The 18,844-nt window shown below is 34.5% G+C and overlaps 2 protein-coding genes across 2 annotated transcripts; both read right to left on the bottom strand.

Moving 5' to 3' along the window:
• Positions 1–1,217: 1,217 nt before the first annotated feature.
• On the bottom strand, positions 1,218–8,390 carry LOC105343116 (uncharacterized). The gene is made up of 5 exons (XM_034480031.2): positions 8,336–8,390; positions 7,244–7,448; positions 4,802–5,793; positions 3,127–3,259; positions 1,218–2,505 (listed from the first exon to the last, which is right to left on the bottom strand). Coding segments are annotated over exons 1-5 (2,334 nt in total). The 5' UTR covers positions 8,338–8,390; the 3' UTR covers positions 1,218–1,503.
• Positions 8,391–9,607: 1,217 nt separating this feature from the next.
• On the bottom strand, positions 9,608–18,545 carry LOC105343117 (uncharacterized). Its single transcript, XM_066077869.1, has 4 exons — positions 18,016–18,545; positions 16,456–17,469; positions 11,295–11,525; positions 9,608–10,820 (listed from the first exon to the last, which is right to left on the bottom strand). The coding sequence occupies exons 1-4, from the start codon at positions 18,139–18,141 to the stop codon at positions 9,816–9,818; spliced, it is 2,376 nt and encodes a 791-aa protein (XP_065933941.1). The 5' UTR covers positions 18,142–18,545; the 3' UTR covers positions 9,608–9,815.
• Positions 18,546–18,844: the final 299 nt, after the last annotated feature.

The raw sequence follows: 18,844 nt of genomic DNA, 5'->3' as shown, positions 1-18,844 counted from the left end.
CTATAGTTCCGTAAACTATAGTTAACAGTCGATAAACCTAGTTTATCGACTGTGAAACTATGTTTAGCTCATTTCTGTGAATTTGTCTGATAAATGTAGTTTCACGATTTGTGAAACTATAATTAACAACTCTTAACTATAGTTTAATATTACGATTGTAAATTATAATTAACAAATGTGAATCTATATTTATCAGCAAAATCTATTGTTAACGTTTTTTACAGAGAGATAAACTATGATTATCATTCGTAAACTATAGTTTACATTCGTGAAATATAGATTCACAGATGTAAACTATAGTTATCGAATCGTTAACTATAGTTTAGGATCCGTAAACTATAGTTAACAGCTGATAAACCTAGTTTATCGACTGTGAAACTATGTTTAGCCCATTTTTGTGAATTTGGCGTTCCATAAGTATTGCCCCGATACATCATAAAACCATTAAATGTTGTGTGTGATACCTAGGAAGTTCCTAGGTATCACACACAACATTTAATATCTTTTGTAGATGTCTTTTCATATACATCTAGTAGGAACTACATGTATATGAAAAGACATCTACAAAAGATTTAAGTATTGAAAAAATTTCACTAAAATTCCTGTATAGAGAAAGAAAGAACAACATTCCAAATATGATGAGATTTATCACATGCATTTCATTGTATTTTTTTTTATTCATTTGTAAAATTAATATCACAGCGCTTTTAATGGTAGTTTTTTTATAACTATAGAACATAATGTGTTTTTGATTGAATGTTTGTGTTTGCAATAAGCTATGAATTTTTTATTTTTTTTGGGGGGGGGGGGTATTTGATGTATAAATTTCCCTCTATATAATAATTAGACACAGAAACTAATTTTATAAATAAAGATGTCTTAAATAACTACACATTGTTACATTTCAGCTTATAAAGTTTTACTCTCCCCAAAAAAATGTTTCGAGAAAAATTTTCATGAAAATATACATGAAGATATCAAATCTACGTATTAATAAAACAATAATTTCATGCACATTATGAATATACAGTAAATCACAGCTGATTAAATTTCAAAACCTCGCCAGGTTCATATGTCACAGTATTCCTTGTTATCGCCATTTTATAACCATGGCTCTATTATATGAAGTAAGATTAATATTATTATAGAGCGTTTACAGCAGATATCACAACCCGATCAGAAGAACAGTATACAGGGGTTGTTTATTTTTTTTGGGGGGGGGGGGGGTTGTTTACTCGGGTCGAGGGCAACAGTTGCTCTGTCGGACCGGCTCACAAACTGTTGCCCAAGGCCGAACCTCGACCCCAGTAAACAACTGTTTTGTTATACTCCTACTAATTTAATCACTCGTTTTGTGTAATATGACAGTCGATTTTAACAGTTCCAATCCAACAGTTCCAGTCTAACAGTCAAAATGCTGGACTTTTTTGGTATAGAGTTATATGGTAACTGTTTTACAGGGGTATAACAATCGGTCTTGCTAAATGCTCTCACAGACTGAAGCTACTGAAAGCACTTCTTGTGGACAATGCAGGGACCGTATTCGTCATATTCCTCTTTGCTGATCCATATATCTTTGAAAATGGAGGTAGAAGCTAGAAACGATCCACCAAACCAGGCTGAGTATTCCCTGTCGGGCGGAGCAGTTATCTTGACTTTCACAGAACTGGGAGCAAGTGCTGCGATTTCCTTCTTTAGACGTTCCGCAATTCCGGAAAACACAGTTGAACCGCCAGATAGCACAATGTTAGCGTACAAGTCTTTTCGGATATCCTCATCACATTTCGTGATACTGTTGTTTATGCTTTCATGGATACTAGAACATTCTATTCCGAGGAGTGATGGTTGGAATAGAGGTTCTGCACATCTAAATCGCTCGTTGCCAATGACCATGAGCTGACCGTCAGGGAGTTCGTACCTTTTTTCAAGGAGGGATGAATCGATCTCCATATCTTGTTGAAAGTCATTCGTGACAAAGCACAATTTCTCCTTGATGTCGCTGACAATGTCTTTTTCGGCTTTGGTTGTGAATGAATATCTACGTTCGGTAAGTAGTTTCATGAGGTAATCGGTCAGATGACGTCCAGCAAGATCTAGTGTCCTGGTGGCATGAGGAAAGGAGTAACCTTCGTAAATGGGCACTGTATTAGTAACAGTATTTCCAGAGTCGAGGACAATTCCTGTTGTACGACCGGAAGCGAACAGAGACATAACGGCCTGAATAGCCACGTACATGGCGGGAGTTTCAAACTTTTCGAACATGATTTGTGTCATCTTTTCCCTGTTTGCCTTTGGGTTGAGCGGAGGCTCTGTCAGTAGAACAGGGCATTCTTCTGGGGCCACACGGAGTTCGTTGTAGAAGGTGTGGTGCCAGATCTTCTCCATGTCGTCCCAGTTGGTGACGATGCCATGTTCTGCGGGGTGTCTTAGGGTAAGGATTTCTCGCTTAACCTTGGCCTCATCTCCAACGTACGTGTCTTTAAACTCCATACCAACCATGTTTCCCTGAAAATAGCAACTGCTTTAAAATTAGAATGAACAGAAAATACCGGATGCGCATGAGTTGTTTTGATGTATTTGAGAAAGGGACATGTAATAATTGTCAAATCATAGTATCTTAGCAATGAATAAGCAGCATACCGACCTATCAATACATCAATGTCAACCATATTTTATTTCTATAAAATAACTGTGTTTAGAATTTGCGTACATTACAGAGTCTTTCATACACGTTACACGCCATTTTGGTCTTAAACAGAATTCTCTTCCATTTAAAATATTATATAGAGATTTACAAGATTTACAAAACTGACTCTGTTTTTTATAATAAACCTGAAAATAAAAAGCTTACTGATTTAAGCTGCAATGCATGAAATCGATGAAATTATGCAAATAAAAAAACATTCTCGATCAAACACGGATCCACATTAATTAACTAACTGTGATATATCAAGGTTCTGATAATTACTAGTAATGAACCTATTCTAATTGAGAGGGCAACATTATGCGATTGTTTTTGCATTTGACCTATTACACTGAATGATATACCCAGCAAAATGTCATACATTTTTTTTTTTATTTGCAGACGGTAGAAATTACTCAAATTGTAACGTACCATTAACATACCGTATTCTTGGGGTGACCGACAATGGAGGGAAACACGGCTCTTGGAGCATCGTCTCCGGCAAATCCAACCTTGCACGTTTCGGATCCATTGTCAATAACTAATGCAGCAACTTCGTCTTCGTCGTCGGCCATTTTTTAAAACTGTGCTGAGGGTGGATTTTAAAATTCTTAATCTTGATTAGATTCCCTATGTTGGGGGAAATGTTCAGCCATTTAAACCTACACTAAATATTGCACAATTCTTTTATATTGAATATCGATACGTCAATTTTTGCGATCTGGTTCCATAGTTGGGCGTATATGGTCAATGGTATTTATTTTATGTATTTTAAAGAGATAATCCAACTTATACCGATCGAGTCATTAGAAAAAGATTCCTAGTGTGCAAAATATGAAACAATGCAATAATAATAATGCATTCCCAAAAAGAGAGGTTCATGGGCAGCTGAGCAGCATAATCTATAACTGATAAAATCAGCTTTATTGGGTCATATTTTACAAAGCTGGACAGTGTGGTAGAGTAGGTCTTGTTTTATAGGTTTTCAATTTTTCTTCACTCTCCACATATTTTTGGTTAAACATTAAGCCCCTTTTATTGTTTCAGAGATTGTTGTTTCAGCAATTTAGAATGATTACTTATACGTATACTATTTTCGCGCATATTTTTACTTTTTATTTATTTGAAAATTTTAAACTGTGTAAGTCGGGATCAGATTTTAAATTTGTATTATCCGTCATGGTGATGATGAGTTTTGCTCATTTCTATACCTGACAGAAAGTACTTATTGAAGAAAAAAAAGATACATTAAAATTATATTTGCAAAAATTAATGGCATACCTCGTAAGACCGAATTCGCCAAATCTTTGCTCTGTCCCAAAACAACTGCTTTACGGTTTTATAAATTGCATTGCATTTGAAAGAATACTCTTTAGTTGCACATTATACATGCTAATTATTCTGATGCTGATTTTTAAACCTCTTCAGTGGACACAGAGTCATGGTTTGAACAATTAAAATCTAAACTGTTTCCAATATCAAACTCTGAATCCCTCCTAGGGGCCCAGTAATCAAAGTTTGAACAATATTGAACCCATACTTTATCAGGATGATTGTATAGTCAAATCACATTTTTATTTTTCGTCCATATAACAACATAAGTGCATGACTCGATTTCATATTGATATTTTTACTCGATAAAATTTATATGCAGAATATTGGTATTACTAGTAGATCTTCCCGGTCGAGTTAAATCGATTTATTTAGTGGTAAAAATACATTAACACTTTATGCTGTGCATGTAAATTACATGCACGCAGTTACTTAAAAAATTAAGAGACAACTACTGGTTTCGTTAATATTCGTTAAACGTCAATTTTCGTGGATTTTGTTGCATATGCGGTCCACGAAACCAAATATCCACTGAAGTAAATCTAGTAACAGGTTTTGTTGATATATCAATTGTATACGAATTTTTGCATTCTCGAAACAGTAAAATATACTTAATCTTTAACTATTTATAGCAACAAAACATTAATGAAACTATAGTATGACAAAAATGAAGTTTCCAAAATACAAAGCATCATTTATTCATTTCATAAAAATCATTACATAATCGATCACTCAAACTGTAACCGCTCCCTCCTGCTTTGTTCACACAAAAAGTATTAGAAGCACTTCTTGTGAACAATGCAGGGACCATTTTCATCGTATTCCTCTTTGCTGATCCACATATCTTCGAAAGTGGAGAGAGAACCCAGGATGGATCCTCCAATCCAGGCGGAGTATTTCCTCTCGGGTGGAGCAATGATTTTGACTTTAATAGAGCTTGGAGCAAGTGCTGTGATTTCTTTCTGCATACGATCGGCTATACCTGGAAACATGGTTGAACCTCCAGATAACACAATGTTAGAGAACATGTCTTCATGGATATCCACATCACATTTCATGATACTGTTGTTTATGTGTTCATGGATATTGGAATTCATCACTCCATACATGGATGGCTTAAAAAGAGTCTCAGGACATCTGAACCGCTCGTTGCCAATGGTGATAACCTGGCCATCTGGAAGTTCATAACTTTTTTCCAGAGAAGATGTCATTGAGGATGACATCTCCTTTTCATAGTCAAGGGCGACGTAGCACAATTTTTCTTTGATGTCACAGACGATTTTTCTTTCAGCAGTGGTTGTGAAAGAATATCTTCGTTCGGTAAGTAATTTCCCGAGATAATCGGTAAGATGACGTCCAGCGAGATCAAGTTTCAAAACGGCGTGGGGAAAGGAATGGCCCTCGTAAATAGGCACTGAGTGGGTGACATCGTTTCCGGAATCGAGTACAAATCCAGTTGTACGACCGGAAGTATACAGAGACAGTACGGCCTGAACAGCAACGTACATGGAAGGGGAATTGAAGGTTTCGAACATGATTTGTGTCATCTTTTCCCTGTTTGCCTTTGGGTTGAGCGGAGCCTCGGTCAGTAGAACAGGGTGTTCTTCCGGGGCCACACGGAGTTCGTTGTAGAAGGTGTGGTGCCAGATCTTCTCCATGTCGTCCCAATTGGTGATGATGCCATGTTCTCTGGGGGGTCTAAGTGTGAGAATTCCTCTCTTAACCTCGGCCTCATCTCCAACATACGTGTCCTTGAACTCCATACCAACCATGTTTCCCTGAAATGTAACCAACATTAAAAAAAATGCGATTAAACCAAGATAAAGTAAGGGAAAACAAACTTTGTTGGTGTACAATTCCCCCATATAAGTTAGTAAAATTACGAATTACTTTTTGGGCTCTAGAGACTTTCCCTGTGTTTGAAAAACAATAATAATAACAATTTTTGCATATGTTATAAACATATTTCAATTATAAATTGATTAATACTACGTACTGTCACATCAGCAACTAAAATTATTTTACAAAATTTAAGAATTCGAGAACAAATCATATGGATGTTAACAGTTTTACATTTATCTGTACAGTGTCTTCTCTAGCGTTTATATTTTGTGTATCTTAGGATAATGATGAAATACTTGCAGAAATTACTAAGTATAACAAACAAATTCATTATCTTTACATCTATCGAGTATGATTCGATATATTTCTTACGGAAACCTATGGATAACTCATGACAGGACTGAAATTGACAAGGCTGAAATCTACACGCCCCGTTTATCGATTGGTCGAATCCTACCGCGACCCTAGACAAATCATGGACTGCACAAAATAATCATGATGTCAGACTCAAATTCCTATTTATAGGAGGCGATTTGGCCGTTTCTTTTAGCGGACGTCCTGATGTACATTAAAGGGATTTGTACACGATTGGACTTTAAATTTTCAAATTTGATATTTCCATTGTCGATGTTTATACTGATAAATATAGAAGTTTATAATGCTTTGTCAAAATTTGAAAGTCAAATATTAAGTTATAAGCAAGATACAGAGTTCATAATTCTTTGTTTTGTAAACAAAGCCAGAATGTTGTCATTTTTACATATGTGTTGTATCGGTGCAAGTTTCAGTCAAATGTATCTTTCTTTTGTTGAAGATACTGAATTAGTTTAAATTGTTTTTACATGTCGTTTTGTTAGAGAAATTGTAATTCTCTTCATTACATTTTTTGTAAACAACTATAAGACTCGAGCTTTGTTTACATAACAACCAATTCTTTCGTCTGTATCTCGCTTGTAACTTGACTAAAACAATCAATATTTTGGTCCATCATTTAAAATGCGTTATAAACCATTTTTTACATAAAAAAAATAAAAATGAAATTTTTGATCTTAAATCGTGTCCAAGTCTCTTTAAGTCATTAACAGTACATGTAATTTAGTTAATTTAACTTACTTTTTACAATCAATTTATTAATTTGTTGAAAGAAAGATGTAAACATAAACAATAAAATGCTTTCTTTGATGATTAAGATTTAAAGGTATCGATCATTGCAGAAAAAAATTACATAAACCGCGTCAGTGGGTTGTACATTTTTTCTGCAATGTCGCCACCTTCATATCCCGCTTGAATCATCAAAGAAAGAATTCATTATTTAAATAACAACATTTTATATCATTGAATGTGATGCTATTAATGATATTATAATTGTAACTTGGCATAGCCTACCGTGTGCTTGGGACGACCGACGATGGGTGGGAACACAGCCCTGGGGGCATCGTCACCGGCGAATCCAGCCTTACACATCCCGGATCCATTGTCAATAACCAACGCTGTGACTTTGTCATTATCAGCCATTTTAACTTTGTTTTTTCTTGATCTCGTTTTCGATTTACACAATTCAACATTTCCAAGATTGGTTAAAGAGAGATGCCTAAAAGTAAAAACTTATTTATAGCATCCGTAGAGTAGGCGTAAGATTAACGAGAAGAATTAGAGTTGTTTTAACAAGAATTTGGACATTTGGTATTAGTGTCATATGCTACTCATGGTTAACTATTCAGTCATCAGCAAATAAATATGAACATACACTGATTGCAGCAACACTTGTCTGACTTTATAGAGGGCTTTATATTCATGATTAGTTGAAACCGCATCCATTTCACAAAATAGATCAGAAAGTTTTCAACATTCAAAGAACATTGATGAATTTCTATAAACTTAAGCAAATCTGAAAGAAGGTTCATGTTCTTAATATCTGACTGCTGTTTTTGGTGAACAAACTAGACATTTTCATCTGAAAGTACAGCCTCTTGATAAAATGGCTCTACAAAGAATCAATTAATCCACCATATTGTAAAATTTTATGTAGTCTTTTTTTAATCCACCATACAGTCTGGTGACACAGTATTGTGATAATCGTGAACAAATTGTCATTTTTTCACTCCGTACCTAATGTAATGTTTGAGAGTATACAGGTTGAATTAACATATTGATCCATTTTAGAATGCTTTAATATTTACTTGAATAGTAAACACCTGTAAATATTAATATAATAAGCTGCAAAACACGTACATAGTTATAATTTACAAGCAACATATGACGCGGAAAAGCGTTTATCGATTGGTTTATGGCACTTTAAAGATTCCATATAAACAAGCCTAGATCTAAGAGTACCTTAATCAATTAATCCTCGAACGGTTATAATATGATTTACATATTATATTTCAAATTTCAAAATTTAAATTCAAGTTAGAATAACATTATTACAAAAGTTTACATCTAACATACCACAAATATTAAATGATATATTATACACACATTGAAATTTGTTCAATGGATCCCCCAGTAATTCGTTCGGACCTATCTTATTATCTCATGAAAACAGGATGTGTTCATTGTATTGTAAATATATAAGTACACGTACTTACTATGTATCAGACGATTGTTTACAGAGTTGGTCCGAGTCTACCGAGAAAAAGAAAACACTCAAAGTCAAACAGGATGTTTCGACCGCTACGGAAGCCGCTTTGTACCAAATTAAAAGAAATATTTTATTCTGCGCCGCCAAAAAGGCGTTTATTATACACTTAATATCGAGAACTTCTATATGGAGATATTCTTAATTGTTTCCGAAATTGATATCATTCGCTCCACCACTTCGATCGGAGGACTTGTTTTGTAAGAAACAATAGAAATTATCTAAGTAGAAACATGCAACTTTGTAGGTTTACGTATGTAGTTATTTTCCAACGAGAATAAAGATTGTTTAAAAATGCATTGATGACGTATATATTTATTTTGGCGGCCGTCATATAAAATACTTTTTTTACTCGTCACCATTAGTCTTTTACAGTATAAAAAACAAAAACAAAATACCCCCCCCCCCCAAAAAAATAACAATACTCGTATCAAAGATAATTAAATAACGAAGACAAATTTTCTTTAACGCTCTATTGATCTAAGGGGGCTGGGTGGTCGACATCTGCCTCAATCTTTATCTTAAAAATTTTATTTATCCTTCAAACTTTATAAATGAAATAATATAAAAAGAAAAGTTTTTGATTGTATCCATGAATTTTACGAAGTTGTGGCAATTTTGGCCACGATGCATATTATGGAATGAATATATACAACTTGAGATCAAATTAGAAAAAAAACCCGGTTGTACCGGTACATCGGTGACTCCAACCCCTTTACCTTTATGTTACACGTAAATCTCCGTGGAGCCACTAAGCCAAGCAGTTTGCTGAACACCTGAGCGTAATATTAACACTACAAGACTTATTAGATTTGTCTACATAAAAGTCAGATTTATGGTACAAATAAAAAATTCCAGATAATTTAGAGTTATCGAACATTGCTGATAGTCTAGTCTCGGAGATCGTTATCATCCTGACGGTCGGTCAGTAAACTACGAAAAGCGAATAGTGCCAAATAAAAAAAATATTTTTATCTCGTAATTACGAGAAAAGATCTCGTAATAACGAGTTAATTATCTCGTAATTACGAAAAAAGATCTCATTATTACGAGTTGATAATCTCGTATTTACCAGAAAAGATCTCTACAGATATTCAGATATAAACAGGGATTTCATTATTTATTATACATGTTACAATATGCATAATTATATTTTATATACTATCACTTGTAAGTTGCATACTAGTGTATTTGTATTATATTTGAATCAATCAATCAAGTTCATTTCATAATCATTCTGGATAAGCTAATTGCTATTCTAAATGATTTACAACAAACATCTCAGATCGGTTCAAAGGTCAACTGGTTAAACAGTAAGTACTAGAAACACTTTCTGTGGACAATGCTTGGACCACTTTCATCGTATTCCTCTTTGCTAATCCACATCCCCTGGAAAGTGGAGAGAGAACCCAGGATGGATCCTCCAATCCAGACGGAGTATTTCCTCTCGGGTGGAGCAATGATCTTGACTTTCATTGAGCTGGGAGTCAGTGCTGTGATTTCTTTTTGCATGCGATCAGCGATACCGGGAAACATGGTTGAACCTCCAGACAACACAATGTTAGCGTACAAGTCTTTACGGATGTCCACATCACATTTCATGATACTGTTGTAGGTGGTTTCATGGATTCCTGATAATTCCATGCCAATAAAGGATGGCTGGAATAGAGTCTCTGGACACCTGAATCGCTCGTTGCCAATGGTGATGACCTGACCGTCGGGGAGTTCATAGCTTTTTTCCAGGGATGATGAGGATGCAGCCGTTGCCATCTCATTTTCAAAGTCAAGCGCCACGTAGCACAATTTCTCCTTGATGTCTCTGACGATTTCTCTTTCGGCTGTAGTTTTGAATGAATATCCACGTTCTGTAAGGATGGTCATTAAATAATCGGTAAGATCACGTCCAGCGAGATCCATTCTCGCGATGGCGTGGGGAAGGGCGTAACCTTCGTAAATGGGTACAGTGTGAGAAACGCCATCTCCTGAATCTAGTACAATTCCAGTTGTTCGACCTGAAGCATACAGAGACATAACGGCCTGAATAGCGACGTACATGGCGGGAGAATTGAAAGTTTCGAACATGATCTGTGTCATCTTTTCCCTGTTTGCCTTAGGGTTGAGCGGAGCTTCAGTCAGTAAAACAGGGTGTTCTTCTGGGGCCACACGGAGTTCGTTGTAGAAGGTGTGGTGCCAGATCTTCTCCATGTCGTCCCAGTTGGTGACGATGCCATGTTCTATGGGGTACTTGAGGGTGAGGATACCTCGTTTGCTCTGAGCCTCATCTCCGACATAGCTATCCTTTTGTCCCATACCAACCATCACCCCCTGGAAAATAAGAATATACATGTATTATTTAATATAAACAATTTAGAATTTTTTTTCTTTTCCTTTATTTTTGATTAATTAACAAACCCTATCAGAGTAAAATGATTTAGATTTATAAATTCCGTCATAAAAAATCGGTTTTCATACAGTTAACATTCATTTGCGGTTTACCAGTATCAAATTACCATAAACTGAATCATTATCACTTAGTTATGTAATTAAATAGTTTATTTAGTTTTTCAATCAGATTGCTTTATGAAACATGAGCTACCAGATGAAATGCAAATATTATTAACTTTTTTATTCTATTGTTTTCGGTAAATAATGAAATAGAATAAGTGAAAAGTATGCTAGGCGTTTTCCGTTCTCGTTGCATTACAAAAACGATTTTATCCCTTTGGTTGTATGTTACCTATTATACGAACATAGGTATGACATGGTTGCAACTTACATCAATTATTAGAATGTACATACCGTATGCCTGGGTCGACCAATAATGGAGGGAAACACAGCCCTTGGAGCATCGTCTCCGGCGAATCCAGCCTTACACATCCCGGATCCATTGTCAATTACTAACGCTGCAACATCGTCATCCATCATTTTGAAAGTATTTAAATTCTTAACACTTTTTCCGATAGTTAAGTTCCACTTTATTCTAATGCTTAACATATGATGGCTGCTCTTATTTATATGCCATAAGACTTTTGATCACGTGCTTCTGTTTTCATGATCCAATACCATATTTAGACAACAGAATGGAGCGCTGTTTGTGATTTTTACCTTTTTTGGAAGTTCAGTTTATAAGTCAACCAGGCTTTATCAGAATCATAATTAAAAATAAACCATAATGTATGAAGCATGAAACAACTCAAGATAAGATAATTTCATTTAAGCCTTTATCGACTCTTAACAATTTAATCACCAAACAGAGCAAAACAATTGAAATTTTGCTCTTTTTGTTTTTGTTTTGATAAACCTTAAAATTTGATATATATGAAGAAAAAAAAATATATCGATTTGAAAGTTTAAAAGGTTTGTAAAATAATTCAGGATTGTTTCATTATTGAAATCTTTAAAAAAAAAATAAATTAAAAAAATATATGAAATAAAATTAGAGCAGAGCAAAGTATATTTAAATTCGTGTAGTAAAATCAATACATGTATGTATATATCACACTTTCATTGTTGATTCAGGTACGTGTATTTTCTTACATATATTAGTAATGTTTAAATGTATAGAAATGACGACATTCTTCAAAACCAAATCCAAATAAGGTATCTACATTTATGTAGAGGTCTCCGTTCTAGACCGAACTATTTTTAGACTTGACACACTCGGGACAGGTGTAGTACTGATCTCTCGACTGCTTGCGCAAGTCGTGTTTTGATAAGGTTATATATATATAGATTCAATTCTTTATTTCTTTAAGCTTTACAGCTTATCAGTATGACATATGTATAACATGAGGTGGTAGTGTATTTACAGGAGAACTTGTGCACGTACAGATAATAACATTTACTGTTACATATACAGGTTGAGAAAACAAAAGACTACAATTATGTAATACAGTTGTCCCTTAATAACATACTTTTTGAGATGAATTTGCCAAGATTACAGAGATCTTTGACATTGTCAGTATTAAAAAGTTGAATTAATTTAAACATACAAGGTTTTTTATAATAATATTCTTTCATGTATAATCTGCGCAATGTTCTGTATAGAGGACAAACAAATAAAAAATGGAATTCATCTTCAACACTAGATTTGCAATGTGGACAAAATCTATTTTCTCTATTTGTGTTATTATATCTACCAGTTTCAATAGCCAGGCGATGTGACGATAGTCGTAATTTAGTTATATATTTCTGTAATTTAATGGGAATAGATTTTCTTAAATAGTATTGAAGATGTATACCATCGATAAGATATTTGTAAAAAGAACATTTCTTTGAATTTTCAACATTTGCAAAATTATCTTGTTTTGCCTGATCAAAAATTCTTTGTTTTACAAGTTGTAAAATACCATTGTTTATTTTTTGGTTAGACCATATATCAAAAAAACCGAGGTCAATGAGAATTTTCTTTACATAGAAAACCCAGTTTTTATAACCGTGTTCTTCACAATTAATATACATAACTTCGTAGCAATGTCTAATTATACAATTGTCACTAATTAAGACATTTTTCCAAAACTTAATAATGTTAAACATTCTATAATGTACAAGGGGCACACGGCCTAATTCAGCATATAAGTAAGCAGTATTTGTACTTTTCTTCACTCCGAGAATTTGTTTACAGAAGTCTGTATGAAGTTTCTCGATATTGCAACCTATATTATTTCCCCATATTTCTGAACAGTAATTAACAATTCCACCAATAAAACAATCAAAAAGCGACAATAATGTTTCTATATTAAATGACATTCCCCGTATATTCTTTCTAAGCGCAAACAATGCTTTTCTACCTTGTTCAGATAATTGTTTTTCAGCTTTGGTAAACTTGTTGTTAAAGTTGAAAAGTATTCCTAAGTAAGTGAATTGTTGTACAATTTCTAAAACATCATTACCAATATGCCAACACTCACTATCTTTTACTCTGCCATTGTTTCTAAAAACCACAATTTTTGACTTTTCCGCATTAACATGCATTTTCCAAGTATTACAATAGCTATGTAGTTCATTCAAAAGACATTGTAAACCTTCCACAGATTCAGAGAACAGGGCCATATCATCAGCGTACATTAAAAGAAACAGATTTAGGGAAGATAACTCGTAAGACAAACAACCGGCATTTAAAAAGCTATTTTCGAAATCGTTGACATATAAATTGAATAAAATAGGTGATAACACTTCGCCCTGCATTAATCCTAGGTTATTACAAAAATATTCACTCAAAAATCCATCAACACCAATACAGGATTTCACATGACGATATAACGCTTTAATAACTGACAATAATTTTCCTTCAATGCCAACCTTTGAAAGTTTAAGCCACAAAAGTCGTCTATCAATAGAATCAAACGCTTTTTTAAAATCGATGAACGCACAATATAACCTCTTCTTTTTACATAGACTGTTACTAATAATAGAATGTAAAGCAAAAATAGCATCACGTGTTCCACAGCTTGGTTTAAAACCAAATTGTGCATCCGTTATAACATCATTATATTTTGACCATTCCAATAACCTTTTGTTTAAAATTGAAGTAAATAACTTACACATATTACTAACAAGACTTATACCCCTGTAGTTGTTAGGGTCTGTAGAATCACCCTTTTTAAACACTGGAATAATTATTGAGGAAGACCACGTACTGGGAAAAATACCAGTATTTAATATACAATTAAAAAGATTATGTAGTATAGGTATAAAATAGTCTTGAAATTCAATAAAATATTCGTTCAAAATTCCATCTTCACCGTGGGATTTTCCAGGCTTTAGATTACCGAGAAGACCAAACAAAACCAAACAAACAAAAATATACAAATTAAATAATGAAATGAAGGAAAAGTCTATATAGTCATCCCGGTTCCGGTGCACGTGGTGTTTAAGAACCCTCAGGTGAACACGTGGTTACAGTCAGGTTTAGGTATATCGGCAACCACCAGAACTAAGTTGAAGTACATGTAGAAAGTTCACATGCTGCACGGGTCTATCGAGGCTTCATTAGACGAAAGTTTTCCTTGGAAATGTAAATAACCCATGGCCTCGTCCACGCTGATTGGAGGTTTCTTTCAATAAACTCAATAAACAGAATATAAGTTTTCAAATGACACAAATTATATAAATATCAAACTTTCACAATGTTAAGTTAAAGCACGTATCTGCATTGACGATTATAAATTGGTAAAACTGCGAGGATCACACTCAGGTATAAATTCATAAGTAGTTTTAGAGATGTGTCGAAAGGGCCGCCGTAGTTCACTCACTCACTGTAGATTACCGATATATATATATATATATATATATATATATATAATTTTGGAGAGGGTTTGTTTTGTTTTTTGATTTTGTTTTTTTCTGGGGTTATTTTTTTTTTGGGGGGGGGTATTTATTTATCCATTCATTTATTTATTTATTTGGTATTTCTTACTATTTTCTAACAAAGATTAATCAAGGTATCGTTATTTATTTTGTGTTTGCTACGCTACAGGCTGTTATCAGGGGAAAGGGTTTATATGCTATACTTATTGATTTTTTATTTAACGATTTGTATACGACTATGTTAAAAAACAGTAACTTTGATTCAATTCGTTTCTCTGCTTTAAAATGTTTAAATGTCCGGTTGTAAATCTGTTTCAAGATAACAGTACAAACGAATTATTTTTTATAATAATACTTATGATATTCAAAAGGCTATCCAGTATATATATATCTGCATTTACAGCGTGTTCATGACCTCATACTGACCTGATTCTAATGTAAACATTGCTTATTGAACGCGGAATGTGTAAAGGTATATATCAATGTACTGGAAGAGGTATAGAAAAAACAACTAACGATGAACACGGGTACTCCGCAGCAGATTTAAGTAGATGAAAAAAGCTATCAAAAACACTTTCCTGCCAAAAAGAAACTTGGTTTATTAATTATATTATATAAATTTACAACAGATCCAATATTTTAGTCGGCGAATAAGGTCGAGAACCACGCCCCTTCTCTCTCAGGACAGCCAAATGAACAACATTGAGAATAATAATGATGTTCCCCCTCATCAAAATATATGCATATATTTCTATAATCGAATAAGGGATATTCTCCTTCAAGTGTCAAAGATCAATAAGAAGTATATTCCCCCATCCCCTTTCCCAGCAAGGCTCATTCTAAAAAAAATGTTCTAAATCAAAATTATTTAAAATTTCAATAACCGTTGCGAAAACGAAGAGTAACAACGACAACAACATAAAACAAAAAAAGTTGTAAAACAAATTTCACGATCCTTGCTAGGGTTTATGGACGAACTTATGTATGTTTATTCGTTTATTAGAATTAATTTTGAGAAAAAAATGTATTTGAACCCTGACCAATTAAATCATAGGTTAAAATGCCCAATACTTCTCTGCTTTCTCTTGATTTATGTCGGCTGTCTGCAGAACCTTAGCAAGTCTAGACTAACAAACGTTATCACTTACATTCTTTTATTTTTGAAAAACGCGAAGATTTAAGTCTTGTCAGTTTCTATACAGCTGTGAATTACAATCAATTTCCATAAGAAATATAGTGAATTATACTTAGTAAATGTAAATATTGAGGGATAACTCTCAATGGAAATAGTTGATATTACATGTACATGCAATTTTACATTCATTAAAAAATATTCTTTTTAGATATTGACCCCCTACATATAATGAAATTGCTAACATTGTAAGTACAACTCAAAACAAAGGAATGATGCATTTTAATTTATTAAGACAACAAGTTTATTTTAGGTGTTGTTTATTATCTGAACAGTTACCATTGTTAATTTTTATACATTGTATATTGCGTAAATTTTTTGTCTAATTGATGAGGCAATATCTCTCAAATGTGTTTCAAACCATCTTGGTCAGTCTTATTGCTTATATATCCCAAATCCTACAAGTGTCAAAGATCAATTAACACCACGACTGATCCTAAATGTTTTAAAAGAGTATTAAGTACATGTATTAAAACACTTTCTGTGGACAATGCTGGGACCGCTTTCATCGTATTCCTCTTTACTGATCCACATCGCTTTATAGTTGCTTAGAGAACCCACGATTGAGCCACCAATCCAAACACTATATTTCCTGTCAGGCGGAGCATTGATCTTGACTTTCATTGAGCTCGGTGCTAAAGCCGTGATTTCTTTTTGCATGCGATCAGCTATTCCTGGAAACATGGTGGTACCACCAGATAACACAATGCTTGCATATAAATCTTTACGGATGTCCACACCACATTTCATGATACTGTTGTAAGTAGTTTCATGGATTCCTGATAATTCCATGCCAATAAAGGATGGCTGGAATAGAGTCTCGGGACACCTGAATCGCTCGTTGCCAATGGTGATGACCTGACCGTCGGGGAGTTCATAGCTTTTTTCCAGGGATGATGAGGATGAAGCAGTTGCCATCTCACTTTCAAAGTCAAGCGCCACGTAGCACAATTTCTCCTTGATGTCTCTGACGATTTCTCTTTCGGCCGTAGTTGTGAATGAATATCCACGTTCGGTGAGGATGGTCATTAAGTAATCGGTAAGATCACGTCCAGCGAGATCCATTCTCGTGATGGCGTGGGGAAGGGCGTAACCTTCGTAAATGGGTACTGTGTGAGAAACGCCATCTCCTGAATCTAGTACAATTCCAGTTGTTCGACCTGAAGCATACAGTGACAGTATGGCCTGAATAGCGACGTACATGGCAGGGGAATTGAAAGTTTCGAACATGATCTGTGTCATCTTTTCCCTGTTTGCCTTAGGGTTGAGCGGAGCCTCAGTCAGAAGAACAGGGTGTTCTTCTGGGGCCACACGGAGTTCGTTGTAGAAGGTGTGGTGCCAGATCTTCTCCATGTCGTCCCAGTTGGTGACGATGCCATGTTCTATGGGGTACTTGAGGGTGAGGATACCTCGTTTGCTCTGAGCCTCATCTCCGATGTAGCTATCCTTTTGTCCCATACCAACCATCACCCCCTGTAAAGGAAGATCGCAATGTCAAAGATTGTTTTAATACTCTTACTTGAGGTTTAATTTAATTAAAAGTTTAAACAGAAGGTGTAAATTGATATGCATAAAATTTCCAGTTAAAATATGTCCCCCAAAAATAGGACTTTTACTATGATAATTTTTTCTGAGTTTACCAGTTTAATATTATAAAAAGGTTAATTTTTTTAAGAGTGATGTCAAAGGAATCAAAACAAATACTTTCAGGTCAGCAAAGAAAACGACACCGTCCTTACGCGTGTATTACATGAAGCATTCAAATTAGTTCATTGTTTGGGACGTAACTATATATCATATTCTATTTTATTCAACGTTATACATGTATATTATTTCCGTTTTACTTATAAAGTCTTCATTTCAGGAGAGAAAAAAAGCAGAGTCAGAAACAGCAAAACGTACTTTCGTATTTTCAGTGACTGGGTTTAAGAAGCTTCATTATTTGACTCTGCATCTTTCTGTACATGAAATCATGCGTTTGGATCGTTTGCAATGTTTAAAAGTAAGAACTCAACATACCGTATGCCTGGGTCGACCAATAATGGAGGAAAACACAGCCCTGGGAGCATCGTCTCCGGCGAATCCAGCCTTACAAATCCCGGATCCATTGTCAATTACTAACGCGGCAAAATCGTCATCCTCCATTATGAAATCATTCTAACAGGCGTTTTTTTTCTCTTCTTTGTAATCACTAATTACAAATCCAAGTTCAAACAGGTTCATATTTAGTTTAATTGTAGTGCTCAACATTCCTTTAGCTTCTTGTATGTATATGCCGTCGAACATTTGAGGACGTGTTCAACTACACATTAGGCAGAAATTAACCCGGGTAGTCCTCTATACACGTATTAACTTTAAAGGAAGTCCAGAGTAAGACGATCAGACAAGCTATAGTAATATATGATATACCAGAGTCATATTTAAAAATAACTCACCAAGTGTTAACCGTTGACCAACACAGGATAAAGCTTTACCAAACCAGTCATGTCATTAAACAGACTTGTCTCGAACGTAATTATGAACACAATTACATGCCTTTTCCGGTTATTGTCAGTGAGCATAATGTTACCAGGTGAAATGTATGGTGTTCCGTTGGGGCCACTTCGACCTTCGCATTTTCGCCTTTAGAATGAAGATGCGAAGGCGAAGGTTCAAAGGAGAAAGTGCAAAGTCTGAAGTTGCTAAGACGAAGGATTTGTACTGCTATTGTCTTTTACTAATTAACAATTTTTAATTGTCAATGAGTCCATGACTAATTATAGTCATGGACTTATTGACAATTAAAAATTGTTAATTAGTAAAAGACACTATTGCTACTTCGTCTTTACACTTTCGCCATCGCCTTTTA

The sequence above is a fragment of the Magallana gigas genome, chromosome 3, assembly GCF_963853765.1.
Source record: "Magallana gigas chromosome 3, xbMagGiga1.1, whole genome shotgun sequence".
Taxonomy (NCBI): Eukaryota; Metazoa; Mollusca; class Bivalvia; order Ostreida; family Ostreidae; genus Magallana; species Magallana gigas.
This window is presented reverse-complemented; position numbering and strand designations above follow the sequence as displayed.